Source organism: Pieris brassicae, chromosome 5, assembly GCF_905147105.1.
Source record: "Pieris brassicae chromosome 5, ilPieBrab1.1, whole genome shotgun sequence".
In the NCBI taxonomy this organism is placed as follows: domain Eukaryota; kingdom Metazoa; phylum Arthropoda; class Insecta; order Lepidoptera; family Pieridae; genus Pieris; species Pieris brassicae.
Window position 1 is genome coordinate 6,244,563 of NC_059669.1, and position 26,131 is coordinate 6,270,693.

General features: G+C 31.9%; 3 protein-coding genes across 8 annotated transcripts in view; 2 read left to right on the forward strand and 1 right to left on the reverse strand.

Annotated features, from left to right (window-relative positions):
• The first annotated feature begins 685 nt into the window (after window positions 1-685).
• On the forward strand, window positions 686-3,548 carry LOC123710011 (SUZ domain-containing protein 1). The gene is made up of 3 exons (XM_045661663.1): window positions 686-771; window positions 859-1,151; window positions 1,320-3,548. The coding sequence occupies exons 1-3, from the start codon at window positions 712-714 to the stop codon at window positions 1,528-1,530; spliced, it is 564 nt and encodes a 187-aa protein (XP_045517619.1). The 5' UTR covers window positions 686-711; the 3' UTR covers window positions 1,531-3,548.
• Window positions 3,549-5,719: 2,171 nt separating this feature from the next.
• LOC123710464 (tetratricopeptide repeat protein 36) lies at window positions 5,720-9,220 on the forward strand. Its single transcript, XM_045662369.1, has 4 exons — window positions 5,720-5,860; window positions 7,019-7,198; window positions 8,327-8,502; window positions 9,057-9,220. The coding sequence occupies exons 1-4, from the start codon at window positions 5,743-5,745 to the stop codon at window positions 9,135-9,137; spliced, it is 555 nt and encodes a 184-aa protein (XP_045518325.1). The 5' UTR covers window positions 5,720-5,742; the 3' UTR covers window positions 9,138-9,220.
• Window positions 9,216-26,131, reverse strand: part of LOC123710462 (protein kinase C, brain isozyme) — a 114,520-nt gene continuing 97,604 nt past the window's right edge. Inside the window, exons 1-13 of one of the 6 annotated variants that reach the window (XM_045662364.1) lie at window positions 25,756-25,773; window positions 24,688-24,719; window positions 23,991-24,073; window positions 21,513-21,624; window positions 19,658-19,786; window positions 18,921-19,117; window positions 18,465-18,785; window positions 17,682-17,855; window positions 17,269-17,360; window positions 15,949-16,315; window positions 14,599-14,763; window positions 14,167-14,323; window positions 9,216-13,722 (exon numbers count right to left, since the gene is read on the reverse strand). In XM_045662364.1, coding sequence (XP_045518320.1) covers window positions 14,171-14,323; window positions 14,599-14,763; window positions 15,949-16,315; window positions 17,269-17,360; window positions 17,682-17,855; window positions 18,465-18,785; window positions 18,921-19,117; window positions 19,658-19,778 — 1,590 coding nt within the window. In that variant the 5' untranslated portion in view covers window positions 19,779-19,786; window positions 21,513-21,624; window positions 23,991-24,073; window positions 24,688-24,719; window positions 25,756-25,773 and the 3' untranslated portion in view covers window positions 9,216-13,722; window positions 14,167-14,170. Of the gene's footprint in view, window positions 13,723-14,166; window positions 14,324-14,598; window positions 14,764-15,948; window positions 16,316-17,268; window positions 17,361-17,681; window positions 17,856-18,464; window positions 18,786-18,920; window positions 19,118-19,657; window positions 19,787-21,512; window positions 21,625-23,990; window positions 24,074-24,687; window positions 24,720-25,755; window positions 25,774-26,131 lie in introns of those variants that run through there. The other 5 variants (XM_045662360.1, XM_045662362.1, XM_045662363.1 and 2 more) reach the window with 5 other exon arrangements.

The window sequence follows — 26,131 nt, forward strand, 5'->3', positions numbered from 1 at the left end:
ATATACATAAACGCATTAAATATTAATATTATAATTGATTATGAAAGAAGGTAATACATAATAATACAATAAAATGATAAAGCTATAATAATTTTCTATGTAAAATAGCAATGTTCACATTATCATAAGCAACAGCGAAGTATAAAAAGGCGGCTACAATATCATGTGAAAAACCTAAGCAAATATCTGTGGTCAATATAGTTAAATTTACTATTGTAGATTTTGACTTCCGAAAACCGTATTGAATTCTTTGGCACTTGGGAGGTCCCTACGCTCAACCTCTACAGATTTATTATCTATTTTGAGTTTTTAAAAGAAATTGACTGTTTCTACAATTTTTTATAATAATTCGAAAAAAATCTACATCTCATATCATCTATTTCATAATATCCACTAGATTGGTACTGATTAGTCCTTGCGTTAGACATGCTATTTATGGTTGTTTGTTAGGTGTATTGAAGATAATAAAGTTTTACGAAGAAAAAAAATCTCAAATCATAACTTATTGTTAACTTCGGATCGTTGTGTACTTCATGTTCATTAATACTTAAGACATAAATAAAAATTAAACAGTATCAACATCATTTAAGACATGTTCTCTAGTATTGCTCGCAACAATTTTTAATTTCCCTATTTGCTATGCATACCGGTTTTTTCAATTTGACATAAATAATGATAGCAACTTTTTTTATTAACTCCAATCGAGTCAACATGGCGGCGCAAGATGAAGTTGACGTCTGTGAAAGTTGGGAGGATATGGACGAAATTGGCGTAAGTTCATAGTGAAAGTTGATATTTTACACTTATAATTTATCTACCAAAGTCTATCTCTATAATATGATGAACACTTTGTTTTAGTTAGACCAGAAGATAAAACTTATGTCCAGCCTCCCTTCAGCAACAACATTTAAATCTTGCAAGGTTACGAACGTAATAGTTGAGGATAGCGCGTGTATTGGGTCTCAGTGCATAATGCCAGAACCAGCGATACGTATATTAAAGAGGCCTTCGTCAACTGGCAATGGTCAGCTAAATGGAGAAAATCGCGCCAGACCTGTAAAAACCTTGGAACAAAGACAAAAGGAGTATGAAGAGGCTAGGCTAAGAATACTAGGGGAAGCCAGAAGCCCTGAAGACGTCATTGACGATAAGTATGCATCTTATTATCTATGCGTGCTAATTGCTGTACAAACATAATTTTATTTCCCTAAGCTACCTAGACCTATGCTTAAGAAAACTAACACAGTTTTTAAAGTAAATAAATCCTTATAAACTTCAAAGTTCATCATGATATTTCATAAAGCACATAATAATTCCAGCCTATCCCGCCTACAAGACAAATTACAAGCAAACAACTTAAATGAAAGTAAAGCAAAGAACTGTCAAAATGAAACCAAAGTGAAGGAAAGAAAGGTGCTAGCAAGAATACCGGGTGCTTCGGGTATATTTCCATCTCCTCCACCGCCTGGTGTCTTGGTGATACGTACACCTAGGGGTCCTGATGGAACCAAAGGCTTTGTACGAAGGTAGCATATATTTATTACTGTAATTTTTATATAGTGACTGAAATGTTGTGCCCAATATTTTACAATTTCTACAAATGCTTTTATATTTAAATCCATATTTATAATTTATGTGTCTTATATGATGCCTATGACTACCACAAGTCAAAATCATTATATTTTGACACAAGGGAGTCGCAGTTCATGCTAAATCTACTCTGAATCTTCCCTCACATGCCTTATTCAAAACAAATATAAATAAATATTAAATTGAATAGTTTCTCATATGTAAGGAATAATTTTAATCTGTATGACTTCGTGCAGTGCTTTTGGACAGGTCTCATTCACTTAAATATATAAATATATTTTTTTCTTTTTTCCTTAGTGTTTTGAAAATGCATGTATCTGTCAAAAAAGTTACAGAGTATTGCTATTGACCTTGATTAAGTAATAGTTAAACTCAAGTTCCATTAGTGTGACACCTTCTCTTAAAGTGTCTCTCTTCGATGATGACTGTATGTTAAATAATTTAATAAAGCTATGTAAATTTAATAAACATTGTTAAGAGCTTGAAGAAAAATTTGCCTTGCTTGCTTGAAGAAAAAAGTCTTGTAGAAGTTGTAAAATATTTATTGTGTAAGTACATTATCTGGGAACAATTACATTGTAACGTTACAATAACTAATAGTTATTGATTTTTTTACAATTGTACGTCTGAATGACATGTGCCTGCTAATGTTATTTATATTAAAACCTCATTTGTTAGATTTGATACTTTTTGTATAATGGTTTAAAGTTAATTAGGAAATACCATACCTTGTGATGTGTATGAATACATAAATATTCTAAAGTCAGTTATTATTCTATTTGAAATAGAAAATCCATATAAAAAAATTATATAGGTAGGAGATTTAAGTATTGTACCTATATATTCATTTGAATTTTAGATATCGAATTTCTTTATGTGTGTTAAACCTATAAGTCTGCTGCATATATTTGGAACTTTTATTTTGGGTTTTAACATTTTTTATTATGTTTTTAAGTTTTTTCCTTAAACAAATGAGGTTGAAAGTTTTACCTATTAGACTAATATTTTTACTAATGGAGATCGGAATGACATTTTGTATCATATTTAGTTAAGATTTTCTAGTTAAGTAATTACAATTTTGAACAGCAATTATTTTATTCTAGTACATTTGAACAGTATTAAGGAACCATACATTTTGGGTTCCATATTTCAACATTAAAATATTTAGCCTACTGTGCTTAGAAAAAAAATAGTTGCTGTGATGCTAGTAAAATAATTTTTAAGTTTGTGCATAATTTTAATTAAAAAAAACTATTTTTATACATATGAATCAGTAAATAGGTGAAGCTTCTAGTCGTAACATGTTAAAACTGACATGTTATTGAATATATAGCTGACTCTTTCTCTCGAATGTGACAATGTAAAGATAGAGGAAATGTCTATGATGTGTTATTTGGATGGGTATCCGTTTTTGAATATATGAATATTGATGGAACGGTAAACTTTTATATATTGATGAGAGTATTATATCTTTGTACTTTGTGGTTCATAAACATTGCAAGAAGGCTTCATTTATTTACAAAATTTGTATTAGAGACATTACATACTGCAATTTTGGCAATAGGTTCTTTTATCCATTTAGATATATGGGCCAACTCTATCACAATTGGCTTAGATAATAGAACATCTAGTCAGTATGTTAAGGTCTTTTTAATAAGAGACATATTCGCTATGTCAAGGAAAATAGTAAGAAATCAAGAATAAGGTATGTTCATATTGATTAACTAACTTCTACATGTTTGGGCAAAACAATATATTTGGTTACTTAATGATGAAGTTGACAATATCTTGGCCTTTTAATTGGTCAGAAAATAAATTCAGTGTCTGCATACACTTGAAACGAAGTATAGTTAAAATTTAATTAACATTTGTAATTGGCAACTGAAAATTACAACATCTAAGTTACTCATGTATGGTACAAATTTTAATATGGCCCAATAAAATATATTGTAATATAATTTTTTAAAGTTGTATTAATAAAATGTAAATACTTATAGCTGTTTCATGAAGCGATCAAAAGTTCGAGCTAGACACGACGACACAATATCCCCTTTGTTCAATTCAACAGACAATATTTAACAAACAATTATAATACCACTAACTCATATGGTTTGATGAAAAAAGACCTGAAGTTTTTTTCAATTTCTTAGCCGTTTGTCGATTTAAAACAGGTTCACTAAAGGGTAAAGCTTTGGCTTCTCGCGTACACACTACCCACATTAAAAAAATTGTGTCTTTACGCGCATAGCACACAGATTAGTGTGCAAGCAAAGAATCATTATATTATAAATTTAATAATGATCAACAATATGTTAGCTTTATGAGTCAGGTCTATAATTATTGTAAAGTTATAAAGCGTCATTAATCGCAACTGCTTATTTCATTATCGTCAAAGCTTTTTTCAGTGTCAAATGCAACAAGAAACTCTTTTTACAATATTTGGCCCGCATGAAATGAGATCCTGTGACAGCTGTCATAATTGACATACTGATTTTCTATACCTATACATTATTAAACAAGTAAATACAAGTGGCTTGTATGTAATTATTTAAAAAAAATCTAAATCATTTTAAGTCATTTGTCATCTCACAGGTTGTCAAAAATTTGAAATAAACGCACACTATCGCATTGCATTGAGTTTATAATTATGATTGATTTTAAATTTTAATATGGCTTAAAACTTGTTGCGACTATTTTTTAATTCAAGATAGTCGTACATTATTTATTATCTATGATTTTGTTTATAAATTCTACGATCCTATTCATAAATATCTTATTGGTCCTAAGTATGTATCGATGTTAACTTGCAACTTAATGAGGCATGACTGAAGACGTTCAATACATATTCTAGGCACAAATTACGATAATGAATGAGGGACGAGTGTTTAAGCCATTTTTATTTGTAAATATCTATTTAGTTCAGTGCCAAGTATTAATCGGTTTTGATATTAAAAGCAAGGTCCGTATTATGTAACCACTTAAAGTTTAAAAACGTCAACTGTCGTGAGAAATAATGGATTCCACATATCCTAAAACATTCAAGTAAAAAAGATTTATCCTAAAAAGTAAGTTCACTTTTTAATTCACTTCAACATTTTTTACTGTAACCTAGGCTCACCACCGCAGTTTATTTGGTTTATTCAATTTATTTAACGCAAACCTTTTATTTAGGAAATAACGGTTTGGAAGTACAGAGCTAATGACGTTCAGGTATATTCATATATATATATATAATGGTCTCAGAAATATGTCCGACCCCATGAGTAATTGATGCTTGAAACACGTTATAATACGAGTAATAAAGTGCTCTGCGCCCGGTGCTCGCAAAGTCGAGATCTATCAAAAATTAATTGCTGTCAAAGTTTATTTCATTGAAATACTTTCACTGAAAGTAAACTGTAGTACTTCTTTTATTATGAAGTTAGCATTTTAACAAATTACGATAACGGATTTATATCCTATTTTACTATAGGATAATTATTGTATCTGTCCAAATTTTAAGTTGTAAGCTCATTGTACTCTTCATTTTAAGATTAGTTTTATCGATTTATACCTAAATGAAATATAAGAATTGTTAAAAAATCTATATTTATTTCGCCTCGACTACCTCTCAAAATATAAGTATCAATGCCAATTCTCTCATAATCGCTTATTACAGCATATTGAGTAATATTAAATCGTTAAATCTAATAAACATGTAACTGGTCTTGTCTGTTCATAGAAGATATTTTAATAGCAAGTCATTAACTGCCGCTTACAAAACAATATTAAAAGTAATACATCCCGACTAATTTCTGCTAACACCTTCCACTAGGGAAATTGTTGAAGTGTTAAAATATTTTAACCTAACTCAATGTTTTTAGTCAAATTAGCATTATCAGATAATTTACTTGGCATCCGTTGCATTATATTATGTTGTGTAACATAATACACTAGGTACTCACGAATGTGTGTTTGTTGCACTCATCCGATCATGATAAATTTTGATATTGGGCCTTGGAAAAGAACTTTCACGGTCAATAACCAGTATGTATAGGTAATGTTGACAATTCTAGTCGGTGAAGCAAGAATTAAATTAATAACTAGTTTATGTAAATGAACCCGTTCTCAATTTAGTTGAAAACAAACTGTTCACGAGTATAGTCCTTTGCAATGGCGCACGAGAATTTAAGTGAGAGAGATCGCGCTGTTTTGAGAAGTATTTTTGATCCTACAGCAACAATTGGTGATGTAGCTGATGACGGTGATAAATTTGCGGAAGATGAAGAAGGTTGGTAAGACCGGCGTTTTTAAAGTTTGTTTTTCTCGAATCTCAATGAACGGATGGTCCTCAATGTTATATGGTTTCTGAATTTAATTGAGATAAATACATAGGTACTTAACCTAACTACAGAAAAAATTAAATTCACCAAGAAATTGTTACAAGAAACATAATATATTTTGTAGTTATTTAGTAATGTTTATGTATTTTAGAGTTTCAGAAACTTTAAAACACCACAACGTCATCCATTATGGGGTGGAATGTAGGTTACGTAACACCAAAATTTAAACTTAATATCTGGCCTTACTTTTTCGGAAAAGTAAATGGTGTGTAAGTTAGATGTAAATTCCTCACGTATCTTATATATATTTATATATATAGTTTTTCACTATTAATATTTTAACCGAATATTAATAGTAAAAAACTAGCTTGCTATACAGGATGGCCAAAACGTCGAGGATCAAACGCAACTAGGGGTTTGATCTCTCTCTCTCTCTTGATCTAGATGGGGTTATCAGCTGCAAAAAATTGTTTTACGAGAGGGCCTTAAAGTCCCCTGCAGAGTTATCATTTATTTTGCGTTTTTAAAAGAAAATTTTCTTTTTTTACTAATTCTTATTAAGATTCGAAAAAATCTACACCTGTATCATTTTAATAATATCCACTAGATTGGTACTGATGAGTCCTTGCGTTAGACATGGTCTTTATGGTTGTTGTCACTTTTCGGTAAAGTATGTTTTTTAACAGTGTGGTCCGAAGTAAACAAGAAGTTATGAATTGAGAAATTTTCATTTCGTAAAACTTAATATTATCATCAATACACCCAATAAACAACCATAAATAGTACGTCTAACGCAAGGTCTCATCAGTACCAATCTATTGGATAGTATAAAAAAGATACAGGTTTTTGTACTATCCACTTTGTCGATTTTTTCGAATCTTAATAAGAATTAGTAAATAAACGTCAATTTTCTTATGAAAACGCAAAATAAATGATAATTCTGCAGGGGTCGAGTTTAAGGACCTCCTGTAGAATTTATTTTTGCAGTTGATGACCTATCCCCTATTTGCGTTTGATCCACGACTTTTTGGCCACTCTGTATACATACATAAAAATCTCTATTTAATCTTTAAAGATATTTACGCAAAGTTTATCAAATAACATAGATAATGCACCAGCCAACGAAGAATCGAAGACTCTTTGCATACAAGGGGTGAAATTAGCGGAATCAGGGAAACTGGACGAAGCTTTGGAGCTTCTTAGCCGAGGAATTAAAGCTGCACCAAACAGAGCTTCGGGGTATAATGACAGAGCACAACTTTTGCGGCTTATGCAGAAAGATGAGGGTAATATTTCATTGTCTGTCTTAAAAAAACATGGAAGACATTTTCACCTAGAAGGAATATAAACTTATTTTACTGGATTGTAATTAATAACTCATATAAGCCATAACACAGATATCTACATTGAAAAGGATATCAGTTAAATTAAATTATTTTAATGGATTTATTTTTACTTATAATATATATAGATAAAGTATTCGATTCTCTCTGACATAGTTATATCATAAACAAATATTAATATTAATAGGCAATATTCATTTTTGTATCCTTGATTACTTACATCATTATAACGTTGAAAAAAATGTACACAGTTTTGTAAATATTCAAATTATTTCAATGTTTTATATTTTATTTGCACATCTTATGGAATAAAATAAAATTTGGGCAATTCAGACACCGCCATTTTGCGCGGGCTTTTGTGTACGTCAAGTGTTTGTCTACTACTGGCGCATCAGTTATTTCATATATATTTTCAAGTTTAATCGCCATGCACGGAATACCTTCTTTCCTACCTTACCTCTAAGTTGCGAAGTGCAAGATCACTTAGATAATATTATATAATGTATGAAGTGCCTTTTATTCCAAAAGTGCGCAAGTATAAAACAGTTACAGATTAAGAGCCTCCTATAAAACTTCTTCAATAATAAATAAGCATTCGTTTACTCTATTTCTTACATAACTTAGAATATATATATCCTATATTCTTAACCTAATTGGAAGCCAAATAGCACACGACCCAGACAGGCATCTTTCGATGAAGCCTTTTTTACCTTTGGATTTTGGCGAGTCTCTTACTTTATTAGGATATAAAATTTATAAAGAATTGTTAACTGTAATAGGATAATTAGAATAAATTATCGCCAATTTCATGTTTTTGAACAATAGATATTCTGCTTAGTGTAATAGTAAAAAAAATGCTCTACCTATCTAAGATAAAAAACAAAAGTTCAGTGAACCTTGGTCCTAAAAGCTATACTTACTTATTCCTAAATTAGCTTTTCCCCATTGTGGTTTTTGGAAAATTTTATAATAGAAGAACAAGATCAGTTTTCGTAGGAATGCATTACTAATCTATTTTCTCATAAACACTATTAATTCAGTATGAAAATTGATGAATGTTTCCTATTTTAGAAGCAGCAGCAGACATAAATCAAGCCCTTAAGTTAACTGAAGGCAAGCGTACTCGTTCGCGTGCGCTAGCTTTGTGTCAGAGCGGCCTGATGTTGCGAAAGAATGGATCTGACGATGAAGCACGCGCTGCGTTCACTGAAGCTGCTAAGCTGGGAAGTAGCTTTGCAAGGAAACAGGTATATTTTGTCCATAATAATATAACTAAAATAAACTGCTGATTGAATTTATAAAAGATTTACTTCTTGGGAAAAATGTTTCGACACGTTCAACAATCAGTACCTTATAGATACCGGCAAACATCTTGAACAAATGTCCTTGCCTGCGCAGAAGCGATTTTTAGGTATCACTTCGATCGCGTGATACATCGGTCGGTCGGTGACTGCAGATTGAAAAACTGATCGCAAACTTTCCCCCACTCACTTGTTTGATGTTCAAGATGTTTGCCGGTATCTATACATTAAAACTTTTTTTTGTATTATTATACTATTGCCAAATGATTTAAGCGTACGGCACCCAATCAGGTCGTGCGTTGAACAGAGGCCGTGTCCCAACAGATTATTCTATGTGGGCTACTTCACGAACCTTAATTGAACTTGAATAAAATCGGCATCAGATATATGCTATCCGAGGCCAAGGCTTTTGGGTAAACCCATAAAGGGCCAGAGGATTATCATTAATAAAAATAATAAAAACTAGAATTTGACAAAATTTTAAAAATGTACTTTTTCAGGTGGTGGAATTAAATCCTTACGCTGCCCTGTGTAATCAAATGCTCAGCCAAGTTATGAAAGGAGAGAATATAAAATTATGAGCAAGAAATTGTACTGGCAACATTTTGTGAATTATTTTAAGATATACCTAAAATAATTTTGGAAATAAAAGACACATATCTAATGGATTAGAAATTTAATTTAAATTATTGAGTACAATTCACAGTCACAGTCAAGAAGATTCCACAAACATTTCTGAAGACATCCAATGATCGATCCTGAGATACAACAAGCGATTGAATTCACTTTCGTATGCGTACGGACGAACGAACCGTTATTAAAATGACAATTTCATGAAAATGACGAATTTAATACTACAAATCCAATACTACGCTAATAATATCAATTATTAGAATAAAATATTTATACGCAGAATTCTCATTTGAAATGTAACCAATAGTAAGCTCGAGACGACGTTATTGGTCGAAAATAGAAAATCCTGCGCATTCACAAATCCAAGTGTACAAACGCTACAAGCGGTACTAAGTTAATCAATTGGAACTATGCAACCAAGAAAAAGTTTTGCAAGACAATACAAATAATAGTTTAAACCGTTTCCTTTTTTCAGAATCTAAGTTTTAACCGTTAGTTTGAAGTAAAAATAATTATCTTAAATTAGAATAACTTTTTGAAAAAAATAGCATACAATTTATTATTACTTTTTCATACCAATCATGTTTATTAAGATAAAAATAAAAAAGTACGATAAATTATTGCAGAGTAAAAATAATCGTAAAAAAACTGAATTGACGATTGAAAATTGAATTGAAAAAACGTTGACGATTTGCACAACGTTTTCTTGTTTACAAAGAACGATATCACAGAGTAACAAAGCGTAACAGATGGAAAGATGTGGGCAGGCACAAGAGTTTCATAAAAATATATAATATTGTCGGAAACATGGTCAAAAGAGTCCTAGATAGGAACACTAATCTAGTGCCAGGTGGCTTCAAAATTTGCTGAACTGTTAGCTATCTTCAATAAGGAAATTTGACCTATTAAATATTTGATTTATTTTCTGTGGTAATAGTTCATTTTGATGTAATTTAAAATACGTAACAGTCGACAAAATTTGAAATCACCTACTAAGTTTTACAAATTTAACCCAAGGTGCAACAATGGTAATAATTATCAAAAAGGTGATAATAATTTGTTAAATGCTACCAGTGTTTTAAAAATTGTGAATGTTCTGTTAATCACTTTTTACTGCTATTTTTCTGGATCCAGGCGTGATTGATGGCAAATTCAAATACACTTTTTTGAAAATATTTACGTTATTCTATTCTTTGTATTTTACACTGGCAACACTGAACATTTAAAAATGCAACATTAGCGATACGATAATACTAATTTTTGGGAAAACGTTACACTTTTGGCACAGGCGACGTGATACATAAAATACGACGCCTTAAAATTTAAAATGTATATATAAATCGAGATAAAATGTATACCTAAAATCCTGTATCATCTACGGGCTTAATTTAATAAGGTGATATTTAGGCCTATTTCCCTATGAAGGTTATAAAAAATACTGGAAAATTTGACAAGCATCGAATGGTAACTTATCTTTAAATATTGATAATACATAATTAAAAATATATAACTTATATTCTTATTGAACACATGACCCAATTTTAAATAAAGTTCACGTTGGAAAATAATATAATTGAATCTGACGAAAATAACACATACTCTTGGTATATTGTATTTTGGATATTTTAGCTAAAATGCAAGATGATAAAACCTTGTGCTTATATACAAGTGAGATCTTATATATAATATTTCACTTCTTAAGAGAGGAATAATCTCAAAATACAATGCTTTGTGGGAAGAATCAATACTCAGCAGCACAATACTAGTTTTTAATGGCTTTGATAATATCCACTATAAATATATTATATCATAATGATTTGTCAAGAGTTTTCATTTATATACGAACCGTAGGACGAACAATAGTAAGAACATAAGCACTAGAATACCATTTGGAAATAAACGGAATCAGGAATAAGTCTATAAAACTATATTTGAAAAATCGACGCTATCAAATCGTAGAAATCTGACATTATTTATTGACGAAGACGAAACAATTGTAAAGTTCGTGCGAAGGCCTCAGTGCCGAGAGAGCTGCTCACTATTTGGAAAACATGGATATTTAGTATTACATATTCGATATCTATATTTTTAAGCAAAGACAATCTAAAGTTTTGTATCTGAGTATTTGATAGGAACTAATATTGTATATGTTGATATATTAATTATACTCTACGCAAAGTTATATTATTTAGAAAAAGGTCAAGATTAGTAGAACAGTACAAGCTTGTAATGATTCAAATATCTATCAATTTTTAAGCCATTCATGATCAGGTAAACTCTTCTCTTAATAATCTTTGATCTTATCTTCTAGACGCAATTTTCTGAGGTTTAAAACACAGAGCAATAAGTAAGGTATTTTCTGCCATTGAAATAGTATTTTGCAGAAATGTTTAATGAAGGCGAGTCTAAATATCGAAAACACGACTTGAGGTGCGATTTTTTTTAACTTTTCTAAAGTAATTTGTATTGACACTCTGGTATTTAAAGTGCGTTTTTTTAAATATTTTTAGTGATGTTTGGGGAAACGCTTTGCGTCTACTTGTGACTCATTTTCTTACTTTCTTTTATTACTATATTACAAACAAAGCAAATCATGTTGTTATTACTATACTACTGAACTATCTCTTTTCAACACAGCGCAAACAAAATGACAGAAAGAGACGAATTAATATCGGTGATAAATAGAAAAAATTAAGTTTTATAAAAAAATGAATGTATATAAAATAGTAATTTATTTTTAAGAATTTACTGAATAATTTGGCTTTTGCTATTTTTTTATCGGTGTTAAATTGGAGCTAAAATTAGAGTTTCAGTGTATGATAAAATTGTATAATATATATATTTAGTAAGAAAATGAATCGCAGAGTTTAGATCTACGACGAAAAACTTAATACAAATCACGAAGCCATTTTAAAGAATATTTTCTAGGTTCCTTAAATCTACGTACTAAATCTTCTAGAAGGCCAAATTGTAAATATTTAACTAACAGAGAACCGTTGTTTAAAAAATCAACGTTGAAAATTGATTAAAAACTCAAAATACTAATGAAGACAAACAATGATGACAATTAAAATTATCATCTGTTAGTAAAATATGCAAACCGCATATCCTTTTAGAAGACTTAAAAGTATTAACGCATATGTCCAAATACTCAATAGCTATCCAATAAATTTGATCGTCTTTTGTGTATTAGAACATCTGTTTACCTATCTTAGTCATTTATTAATTCAATTTAGAATCGAATGCTTCCCAATTTTAAATTCACATTTATTCTAGCGAGAGTTTTATTTTATTTTTATTTATTTATTATTATTTTAAGTTAGTAAGGCTATTTATTTAACACTACGCGATCATATTATTTACAAATAAAATCTTATAACAAATTAGTCAATAGAATATAATCGCGCAATGGACACACGTACAATTAAATAACAAACGTAAACTTTGAACTTAAATCTAAACAGTCGCGCTGCGATAAATCTCCAAAATACAAAAATAAACTCGAGATTCTCCTAAGAGATATAAATAGGATCTAGCGATATTTTAAACACATAATTTTTTTTACTATTTTTTGCAGAAAAAATACCGTTCATTTTTTATTTCATGCATTTTTTTTCATAAATCAAAATTATATATAGTATATATCCATTTCTTCATAATATTTAGCTGTTTATTATATCGGTATTATTATACAATTTGTAATATTTTTTTGTTCGTATTTATTTTTTGGTAATATTGCAAATAGTCTATAGTTTATAGATGACATCATAGATAAAAAATAAAATATATCTTGCTAATTAGAACGCCAGCATTCAATAAGATTTTATGATAATGCACGTAAAATTTTAATACTTTTCGACAGTAACCGAGGTAGTGTATCTTTACTTAAAATGTGATTATTGTTAAATGCAAAATTTTGGTTTTCAATTGATTTTTATGTTCAGGATTTAATTTATTTTGTAACCACAATGACCGTTATTCGTTTCAGCAAGCAAATTAAAACTATATCGCTAGTCCGTTAGTAAAACAAAAAACAAACTATCCGACACACTGATATGTGAGATTTAAAAATATGGATATGACATGAAATTATCTGAAACCGTAAGACAAGTGGCCCCGAGATGTTAAAGATAAAACACCCTATATAAATCCTATTGAATAATGAAATATTTTATAATAATGAATAATAAATATTTCAATGGCACGTGGGAAAAGAAAGAATGTAAATTAGAGAGCTATATTGCTTTAATTAACAAAATTATTGCCATAATTAAATATTCACCGGCTAAGTCTTCGGGGACTTCAGACCATTGAGGCCGGTGAAACCAAGTCATGTATGTAATACTTGACTAATACCACTCGTTTAAAAATAAATATATGAGCAATCGAAGTACTCGAAAATTGAAGATCGACGTCCAATGTAAATGAGCGAGACAGATATACGATGGATCGCATGAGTGACAGAGAACGACAGTTGGTGATTTCAAGGCCAATACGTCAGTCACGTAAAGAATTTCAAAGCGCGGCATTCACCTGAAATTAAAATTCATTTTTAGTATATGGATGTATACATTTGACACACATATGTCATCTTATGTCTATGAAAAATGTTACTGGTGGTTTCGCGCAATACTAAAAATGTATATACGAATACTTAGGCAGAAATTTTAAATTTAGTGAAATTCATGATTAGACGGAAAATGATATAAAATATTATTTAAGTTAAAACAGGGGAATAGCTTTAAGTGAGGTTATTTGAATAAGGGCAAATGTTTTAATTTACATATTTAACTAAAAGTATTAAAAAAGCATACGTTAAAAACGTATTCGATGACAAACATTCCTATTTAATTATATGGAAATGCTATCTTTGGAATCGTTTTCAGCATATTTTTAGTCATATATATGGAAAATAAATATAATGGATATTGGGGTATCTGTATGACTATACACCATAATATAAGTATGTATACGTACCAGTTCAGACGTGCTGCACGTACTCTGGGTTAAGGAAGGAGAAACCCATAAACTCAGTCTGATCGAGGTTCATCATAAAGAGCTTGTCTGTTGGCGTCAGCTCCGTCTTTTCGGCCGTGAATTGCTTGTCGAAGTTAGACACGTCCTTACGATGTTTCTGTAATCAAACAACCGAGTTAGTTTACCTTTAACAGACTGAGAAATCACTGCCCAAATTTTCTAGTAGTTTAGCAACTTGTTTACAACAGACAGAAGGCTCGCCTGATGTTAAGTGACATAATACTTACACTGGCAGAATGCTCGCAAGTACCGGACCTTTTATAAACTGGTACGCCCTAAGTCTAATTAGTTCGGAAACACTTCAGTTAATCTTTATGAGAAATCTTCCATGAAAGATTTCATCGAACAATCCAAAAAAAACTGGTAGCTTACGATCTTAGGCTTGAAAGGTGGCTGCACATCCCTGGCCTCAATCCTGGCCCAGTCGATTCGCCTGAAGAATGGGTGAGTGCGCACATCTTCTTCGCCCCGCATTCCGCAACCCAAACGCTTCTGAGGGATCTTGGTAAGGAAAGATTTGCATGCATCTTTTGCCTCCTGCAAATCGCGTAAATATTTCTTTATTTTGAAGTTGTAAAGAACTATAGGAATTTGGTTAGTGACTCGATATACAAGAAGACAACTAGTATTGTCTTTTGTTAACATAGCTTTAACTCATTAAGAAAAACACTTTTTGAACGGATTGAAGCTATGTATTATTATTTAAAACTTATAATTATTTACATGATTTTAATTTTTTCCGACGTTTCGCGTGCTTTTCAGCGTGCGTGGTCACGGTGACTGAAAACAAAAGGTGCTGAATATCAAAAGTATCACAGCTGTAGAGAAAGTTGTGTTATCTGTATTTATTGCCCCGAAGTTGATATCGACTAAAAGATGACGGGTTTTTGCAAAAATGACAAGCAATCCGTGAAAATAGAAAACACCGTGAGTCAACACCTTTTGTCTTCAGTCACCGTGACCACGCACGATGAAAAGCACGCGAAACGTCGGAATTTTTTTAAAATTATGTAACTAATTATAAGTTTTTAATAATAATACATAGCTTCCATCCGTTCAAAAAGTGTTTTTCTTAAGAAGACAACTAGTCTGTGCAGAATTTAAGGGTTTTTGAGGTCGGAGCAGCGCTGAATTACTGTTTTTTTCATGTTTACAGCACTCGAACGTTATTATACGTAGTCAGACAGACTACACTTATTATGAATAAATAAAGAGTATATAACTTGTGAATAACTGACGCGTAGCAAGTAAGAATTATATTAGTTCGCATTCCACACAAGCTTTGTCTAGATTGTGATTTACCAAACGGAACGACTGATCGTGTCGCGTTTCTGTCATTGGCTTTATGACAATCAAACGTAGGGCAGCTTCGTTTCCACTTTGACGAACAGATGTTTTATACTTCAAACATATTAGATAATAGTACTACTTGTCAGACATTGGGTGAATATTAAATTATAATTATCGTTCTATTAATGTTTAGTATAAAATCAAAAAGAACAAAATAAACTATCGATATTTAAGAGTAATAATTTTTCAGTTCTCATCTGCTATTACTTTATGATATTAATAATAAAACAGGTTCCACAACTTTTAATGATAACTAATTTACTTTTTTCAACGATTATGTTCGTTATAATTTTTACTTAGATGTTATGTGTTGTACATATTACTACTACTACTATATGCTATAAATATCGACAAAACTTCCATCAATTTTACCTTGCTCAAAGTCTTCGGATAGGACACACTATTATCAGTGATAGCCGCGAACAGTTCCTCTTCATCCTCACCATCGAATGGAGGTTGTCCCACCAGCATCTCGTACAACAGGACACCATACGCCCACCAATCCACCGACTTTCCATACGGCTGGTATAAAATGATCTCTGGTGCTATATAATCCGGAGTACCACAGAAGGTCTTGGTAGTTTTGTCACCAGTGATGCCCTCTTTGCACATACCGAAATCGGCGATTTTAATATGACCGTCCTGATCGAGCAGGACATTGTCAAGTTTCAGATCCCGGTATATTATCCCACGGGAGTGGAGGAAGAAGAGACCAATTGCGATTTCCGCCGCGTAGAAGCTGAAATAAGTTGTCTGGTTATTTAACAATATCTACTAAACCCTTACATAGTTCAGTACGCGAATGAGATAAAAAAGCTGCACCGTTACAAATCTACTAAAAAAATAAACTAGATATATAATACTAGATAATTAAGACTTTTACTTAAGCGAGAACGTTATCAAAAGAAATACTTAATCAGAAGAAAGTTCATTTATTTTTTTTAATGGGAAGATCCTTCTACGCCACCACACTTTTTCGGTATATGGCATACCCGATTCACTTAATATATTTTACTTTACCAAAGAAGACAGAAAGAAAGGGATTACAATTTTCGAGTATTGTGTATAATAAATACAATAAAAATATACATACAATTTTTTTTTATATAATAGGGGGCAAACGGGCAGGAGGCTCACCTGATGTTAAGTGACACCTTCAATGCCAGAGGGCTCGCGAGTGCGTTGCCGGCCTTTTAAGAATTGGTACGCTTTTTTCTTGAAGGACCCTAAGTCGAATTGGTTCGGAAATACTTCAGTGGGCAGCAGGTTCCACATAGCGGTGGTGCGCGGCAAAAATTGCCTTGGAATATACCCAGTCGTGGAACGTTGGACGTCGAGGTAATACGGGTGGAATTTTGTATTCTGCCTCGACGTCCGGTGGTGAAACTCAGTTGCAGGTATTAATCCGAACAACTCCTCTGAACACTCTTCATGGTAAATGCGGTAGAAGACACAGAGTGACCCCACATCTCTACGCAACACCAAAGGATCGAGCCGCTCGGATAGGGATTGGTCATCGACGATTCGAACCACTCTTCGTTGGATACGGTCAAGTGGAAGGAGCTGGTACTGGGGAGCCCCCGCCCAGAGGTGAGAACAGTATTCCATGTGGGAATTATTTCATTCTGTATTTGCTAACAGCGTATAAGATTGATTGATTTGATGTTAAGACAGATGAAAATTAAGACTTACACAGCAACGGGTTCCTTAAACTTCCCGCACTGTTGTATCTGGAACATGAGATCCCCACCGTTCACGTACTCCATCACAAAGTATAGACGATCCTGAAAATGTATGATTAGCTATTGTATAACTAAACACCAAAATTATACGTTCAAGCTAAACAGTACAGGTACAGTTAAAATGTAATAGGATTGCTGAGGAGCTAATAAAATAATTCCAAATAACCTCCAATTATCTTTATAAATAAATGTTAATACTAACTAGATTTTATTATAAAAGAAAAGCTTGGCACGTACAACACACTCATTTCAAAACGTACCCCAAATTTTTTAATTAAAATAAACCAAATTTTAATATTAACATTTATTATTACGTGTCCGATAAAAACACCACGTTCTTCATATGTTATAGTTTTTTCTCACCATAGTCTGGAAGCAGGAGTGAAGTTGCACGAGGAAAGGAGGCTTACTGCTGAGCGCCAGTACTCTCTTCTCCACCATTGTACACTCTACATCATCATCTTGTATTATTATGTCTTTCTTCAGGATCTTGATGGCGTACAACTCGTCGGTACCTCGCCGTTCTGCTAACATGACCTGGAAGAGGTTTCATGATAAATTTATTATTCGTTCTTAACACAGAAGTCATTAAAACCAAAACGAATTCTGCTCAAGAACTAAACTATTAATTTTTACCTTTGAGCGATTTTTATTCGTATAAAAAAATAAATGACTAACAATGAATAATTCATGAATACAAACAGTCTTAACAAAATTAGTTATAGTCGACGCATTTTAAACAAGAGTCGTCGGGCAATAAATGTCACTGACAGTAGGAATGTGCACGTAATGCAACCCGTTATCAATTAGAAGTTTTTGATGAACTAAGAAACATCTATAGAAAAGATAAAAACGGCCCGTTTTAGGGCCACATTGTTATCTATACAGTTTTTCTATGATTACGTCGAAACAAACATTTTGTGTTACGATAAAAACTTTTATTTTCAGATAGCGAAAATTTTTTTTTACATAATTTAGCATATCGATCGTACCTATTTCGTTATCGATATGCACCTTTACAATTCTTACGCACATCACTACACCTCTCCATAAGACCTGTAAGTGCGAGCGAGACAGACAGATAAGTATTATTTAAGACCCGAAGCCCCAATTCATAATGCGTCGACTATAGCGAAAGTCGTTCACCTTTCCAAAGGAACCTTTTCCAAGAACCATGATAAAGTTGAAATCTGTCGCTCTGATGACATCAGCGGCCGCCATATTATGAGGAACCTCACGATCAGGTGGGGGCGGAGGTCTACGTTGGCCGACATTTGTAGCTTTCATTTGGTTCTTGAGTTGGGCTAAGTCAGCTCCCTCTTCGGGTACGGGAACATTGTAGTAGTCTCCTTCTTCTTGTGTAAGAAGCTTGAACCACCCATCAGCAGGAGCTTTCATCAACTCAGAGATACCGAAGGAAAGAGAGCCCATGAAGTCGTTACGGGAGGTACGATCCCAATCCCATATCTGAAAGAGTTTGAATTGCGATATAATAAAACATTTAGGAACAAAGTGTTTCATGTTATATGTCGGTACTACACAATAAATATAATTAGTAACTGCTTTATTTCTCAGCTTTGAAGCTAATATATATAATCTTGCCTCGAGTAGAAGTCTTCGATCCTTATCTTCAGGTTTCAGATCGAAGGTAAGTGTTTCATTCCACTCCGGGTTCAAGCAGCTGCGGATTGTCTTGGTTTTTTTCTTGACATTGTCAGAGTCAGGAATCAGTTTGAGCTTCACGTAGGGGTCTGATAGACCGTTGGGATCCATCGGTATCAGATTCCGGCCTTGCTTCACTGTGAAAATCGCAAACATTATTTTTTCTTTTTCAAAAGAAAGCTGAAATTTAATTTATGACCAAGACTATTTTTCGCACTTGGGGCTTTTTCAAACATTACGTAAGCAGATTTATGCCTCCTCCCCCTCCTCTTATCGGCAAAAGTAAGCAAAACATTCAAAAAGAATACTACATTTAATTTTATGTAGGAATCCTCAAAAATACATTTTTTTCAAGCATATACAATATGTGGGTAATATGTGTTAATAATTACTGTTGACGTAATCACCAAATAAGAAAATCAAAGAAAACCCCTCCCCCACTCCCCTATAGTGCTTACGTAATACATAAAAGGCCCCCTTGTTACCGCGTACTCCGGAGTCACACACTACACTCAATCAAAGAAAAACTCAGTACTTGACGCGAATATCTTTTTCAAACCGCTGATTATTTGCGTTAATATAAATCCAAACAAATAATACATATATATTTTATAACATTTAGGTTCTAGGTTCAATTCGATTGAAACAAAGAGACGAGGTTACTATATTGTACGTACCGACGACGGTAAGCTTGTTCCCAACGCAGGAGACGGTGAGTTGTATGCGCCCGCGTCGCTCGGTGTGATCGCAACCACACAGGTTGGGCACCGACTCCTCGCAACGTTTGTGTACGTTCATGTCGCATGCTGAATATATTCAAATATAACATAGTACATAAATATTTTGATTAATCAACTATGGATTTATTATAATCAAGGTATTATATAAGTAACATGTGGATTAATATAATAAAATCTTACTTATATTAACAATAATATAATATAAAAGTGCTACAAAAAGAATCTCTAATGAAAATAAATATCTATTAAAGAAAGTTGCAGTCACTTAATCAAGCTTATCTAAAGCGATACTTTGGGACAATTCCTTTTTTATAGTTAGGTAAAAAAATTAGTTTTTAATTATAACCTGAAAACTTGTATTATCAATCAGCTAAGTTATATAAAGCGTTATATATAGCTTGAGTAGTGTTAGGTTTTGCATATGAAGCTAACGACATGATCATGCATATTACATATATATATATATATATATATATATATATATATATATATATATAAATAATTAATTAATCATATAATAAATAAACAGTGGAACAAATAGAATGTGCTTCCGAATGTTGTTATAAACTTAGGATAGAAAGTCTTTTTTTCTAGAATATTCGTAACGTTTCTAAACTGTTCACATTTACAATGTCTATAGGTGCGGACAAGTTATATAAAGTGATTAAATAGATAGACAAAGCGAAACAAAGGAAATTGACGAGCAAGATAAATACTAATAAATTAAAATTGAATGAAGCAAGAAATATGAAACAAAATAAATTGAATTTAATTTATCCGACGTAACGACTCCCAATGTTTCAGAGGGATCCAATTTCGAAATAAAACCGGATTAGCGTTATCGTTCATTATTCATTTCTTCAAATTCGTGCAAAGGAAATTTAATAAATATTTCGTAACAATTCACATGTTTCAAAAACCCTGGTTGATCCGATAAGGATTCTTAACTTAAAATTTTAGTCTTAAATTAATAGAAACTAAATTAGCCTTAATACACAACTTTTATCTAGCAATGAAGTCTCTTTTTAGCACAGCGCAAACATTGACAATAAGGGTGACTTATCATGAGTGAAAGGTAAGTGCTAATTTTTTAATATATTAAATCACTGATTTGTATTTAAGAGGGTTAAAGCGTGACAGAAATAATAACAGCAGCTCAGCATGTCAGTATCAGGTATTCTTGATTTTATTCACTAATTATCATTGGTCATTTACATATGACATGAGGAAATACATAGTCCTCTAAGCTAACTTTAATGGGTCGCCCAGGGTTTTCCGACCAATTGTATTGTAATTCAGCTAATTTAGATAATCACAGACAGCTAAACATCAATTTGACAATTCTTTAAAGATGCTTCGGAAACTAATTCCCGGGAGGGTCTAAATATACCTCCACACTTATATCCCTGATGCGCAAGACCGAGTATCGAGCCACAGTGGTCGCAAAACGTTGGAGCTAAAAATGTCCAATTGTTCCATTTGTGTGGTGCAGCCTTTAAAACAATAGTGAAGAAATAGAAAAAGCAGATTAAAAACTACAGAAATGCCACCAAGCAGAGTTAGAGGCATATTGCACTATAGGATTTGGTACATCATTATTTATATCTTGGAATCAAAAGTACCACATATTCCTCGTTGAATACCAAAACCGGATAGTTTAATATGCCTAAAGATAGCAAAAAATTAAGAAAAAGCCTTATGACTGGAGAAAATGACGCCATCAAGCAGTAAGGCTAGAGAAAATTAGACCACCACCAAGCTGAAAGCTACAAGCGTTCGTCGACCGTTCTACCTTGACACTTGAGGCCCTGATGGAGCAGGCCGTACAGTAGCGAACCGCAGTGATCGCAGAATGTTGGCGAAGAGTAGGTGTAAGCCTTGAAGTTGTGTCTGGTACGAGTGTCCTATAGTTGCATAAATACAAACTTATTCACGAATGTCTATTTTACGATGTATTGTTATAATAGGTTCTATCTAACCTGTGAATCTTAAGACATAATTTAAACCTCGAACGTCGACACACTTTTATAATTTCAAATTCAATTAATGCGTTGTGATCAGTAAAATTATTTCTTTAAAATGTGCTCACATAAACAAATAAAATACATTTAATATATTAAAAAGCTATTTTAATAAATTTTCTGATCCCAATCATAAAAGTGACAAGACGCTCCATAAAACTCGGTGTACAACATCGGGTTTTTGATGTAAAACCTTTTATGGACCATAAAAGAGGCCTACACTTGATAAAAAATATTATTAACTGATTTCTGTGGAAATGTTCCTGTCTTTAGGCCGTAAAATTGGTCTTTTATAAGTATTACAAAATGACACACTATGCCAAAGTAAGACAGTACATTACTCTAAGTATTATATATAGGACACTAAATAAAACTACACCAAATATAGCTTAAATCAAAGTTACAATTAGGACCCTTATTTACTACCTAATTTAGGACCTAATTTACTTATTAACTATTCAGCAGAACTGACTCACAGGTAAAACAGACTTATGTGATGTAACAGTTAAGTAATTGATTAATTATCTACAAAGAGACTTTTATTCTATATAAATGACATACATAAATCGCGCACACGTCCATTAAGTTAGCTTAATGGTAGATTATTATTTTATAAAAATCTGCAGTAGTAGTGCAGCGTAGTTCTGATATGTGTATGTTTAGTTTGCTGATTTAAGGAAGAGTGGCGAAAGCCTTATGAACGGTTTGCATAAGGCTTTCATCCGCAGAATATAAAAAAAAACATATTAGTTTAGTTAAGATGTATGTTATAATTAAATATAAACTAAACTAATATGATAAATCTTTACTAAATTAAGTAAGTGCTCAATTTGTATAACGACACCGAATTGTTTAAAGCTAAAGTTTGTAAATGGCTACGTTTTAACATTTTGCTTTCGAATTCGCAAATGAATAATAAAAAGCTACTTTTTTTGTTTGACTTTTCCTTTGACCTTTCTAAATAACTTAATATTTTTACAGCTGCTACGGAATTAATTATATACAACAATAATATTATATTTGAGCTACGAGTATTATTTATGGATCTCGTATGGAATAAATGTTCGTATAGTTAGAATAATATAGTTGCAGAACTTTTTGGTACTTACAATAAAATTGATTGAGGCAATAAATTCCTACAATTATTATTTTAATAAATACAGTATTATTTATGCAAATCGATCCTTGAAATTTGTATAAGTATGCTTTAATAAGAAATAAATATTAAGAGTTAATTTTGATGGCCGTCTATCTAATAACCTAAAATCTTTGACAGCGACTTAGTGGTAAAACTACGTGAACCTTTTTTTGTACGGTCTCAGATTCATTATGTAATATATAAACCCTTTATTCTATCAAAAAGATTTTCCAATCCCTACGGCCAAATTTCCGCATTTTCATATTCATACCTTACCCTACTTTCCATACGGTAATTTGGCAATTTCGAAAATAAATCATTTCCAAAAATATTTACCGATCTATATGGATCTTTTTACAGGAAATTTTGTTTTTCATTAAAATGCCTATTCAATTCAGTCACGATAAAATATACAATTAAATTACAGAGTAATAGCTATTTAGCTGTTTGTTTTTTGGTATCCTATTGACTCTGACTGACTATTGAGTATCCGTTATCAAATGTTAGTAAAAACCTGAAAGGACTATTTTTAGATCGTGCGTAAGCGCATAACCAATTCCGTTATTTTATCACCTTCATAGCTCAAAGCACGCTCTGGTTTATTATGGCAAACAGATGCAAAAGTATGCTTCAATAGGATTTTATATTGTTTCGGGTAAATTATGCATAAACAAAATTCTAGTAATCCTGTACCGCGAAGAAAATAACCATAATACCTCATGCATAATATATATGTATTGTTAATTTTAGTTAACGAATGCGATTGTATTGTAAATTTACTATTTAAATTATATGTAATTTTACTCAAATATAATTAAGAAAATCTTATTAGATACAAATTAGGAATCAGGTCTGTAACGTAACTTTGCAAATAAAAATTGTTTCACCTCAATAAACCAGCACATAGATCGCATACTAGATACCGTACTATGAGGCATTAATATTATAATGTAATCAAATCTGTTATATTAGAATGACTCCCAAAAGTTGAATATGATTTAAGCATAAAAATTACAAATAAACCAGATTCTTTATAAACATTAGCAGTATTGGTTATTAACAATTTCAAAGACCGGTAATTTTTGTCTAATGCTAAGAGACGTTTACTTACGTCGGAATCGGCCCCTTTGTCTGCGCCGGGACACGTAAACGTAACATACTCGTGGCATCTTTTGTGGACCACGAAACTGCATACTGGAATGAAAAAAATAGTCTTATGCCAGGTCGACTAGTTTATAGTATAATCTGTTTATTCAAGACTCTTAACTATATTATATATATGCAATAATATTACAATTTAAGGTATTCAGAGTTCAGGCTAAGTCGAATTGCGGCCAAGCTAAGTCTAGGTCTTGACAAAAACACAATAAAATAAATAGTAGTGCGGTATTTACATTTTGAACTAATAATTTTATTAATTAGTGTAGTTAAATTATTGTAGTTTTATTTGTATTTGTTTATTATATCATTCAACGTTATTTGTTTTTAGTGTGAATGTAAACTTGGCATAGACTAAAGTAACAATATAGTAGATCACGTTTGACATCTGTCAGTTTTAGCTCCATAGTGAGGTGACCTTCTTATTACATCGACTAAAGTGAATGAATCAATACGGACTTTAAACATATGTCAATCCAATTCAGTTATGAAAAAGGGCTTATATTTATTTATAAATGAGACTTTTAGTATTTCTGAATATTATTATGAAAGTATGTGATCGATTTTGAAGACGAGAGAGACTGTTCGCGCTAATTTCGTTACTGAATCTCACTCTTATTACTTCCGAAAGAAGACGTTTAAAAACTCACCTTGACACTGAAAGCCTTGTTTTCCAAATCCCCTGTAACAAAGAGAAGATATCGTTTATTTTTAGCGCAAGTAAACCATTTCATATGAATATAAATCTATTTAATACGAATATAGATAATAATAATATAAAATTGTGAAATAATAATAACGAACTTATTAATTCAATTGCATCATTTTATAGCTACTTATCACACTATGATTCGTGTGCATTTAACGCAAAACAAATGATATTATCATCGGCATGTTTGGAAACGCCGGCCTTATCTTAGATTCACCGTCTTCTATGATATAAACATTTATTTCTAAGCAATGCTATAATGAAATGAAATTAAGTATCAGAAAATAAGATTGACGAAAGAGTTAACGAATTATAAGAAAGTAACCTCTAATAACACATGTACGTTCAACATACTGCTGATAAAAGATTTTCAGGAATATTCAAGACGGGTTTATTAAAGTAAGAGGCGCTTTATGGAGATAATATTATAATCGCGGCGTGTGCTGGCACTTAGAGGCAGTTATCGTAAAAATTCTAAGGCCATATTGTTACATAAACGCTGGATTTCTGCAGAGTAACGTTATTACTTTTGTATTTTCTTTATGATTGTTGCTTTAATATTCTGCATATACCTATAGGTAAATTATAAAAAATAACTACTATTACCAGATATGACATTTTGCGCATATACTTGTAAAGAAAAACTCTAAAAAGTATTTTTATCATAAAATAAACTACTTATCGTCGGGTCTTACTTGACACATGTCATATACTAATATACAACGTGGCCATAAAAAAGTACGTAAATGTTAAATAAAAATGTGTTTAATTTAAACTAAGTACTTGTCCACAATAAAACTAAGCAGTGACACGCTTTCGGTCGACATCGCCGGAACAATGAGATGTATGAACAATGTGCGCGATAGTGAATATGTAGGCACTGTTGAGAGATCTAGGTAGACATCAATTTACGTAATAATATATATGTACCACGTAATACTAAAGGGAACGTGTCTAAAATCCTTCTTAAGGGACTTTAATTTATTAATAACCATTGTTACTTACTTACTTGACTGATACTTGACTTAAACCACATTTGAAGCAGGTGTAATCGTCAGCTTTATAATTATGAATAAATAGTTGTAATAAATTCCGTTGAAACATATGTCTATAATATGTCGAATCCGTTTTTGCTTTGTAAAATATACTACGGTTTTAAACTCAAGAGCACAGGTAAATCGGGCCGATAGCATAGACCTATGTATATAGATTAAAATAATATTACCACATATATTTATATAAACCTACAAAATACGCGCATGAATATTCCAGATCGCTTACAAAAACTACTTAAACGTGTCATGTGTCGCATGGTATATTCCATTCACGGTTGACATATAAAATGATGAATAGCTGTTAGCTAAAAGCATTACTTCCACAGCTAT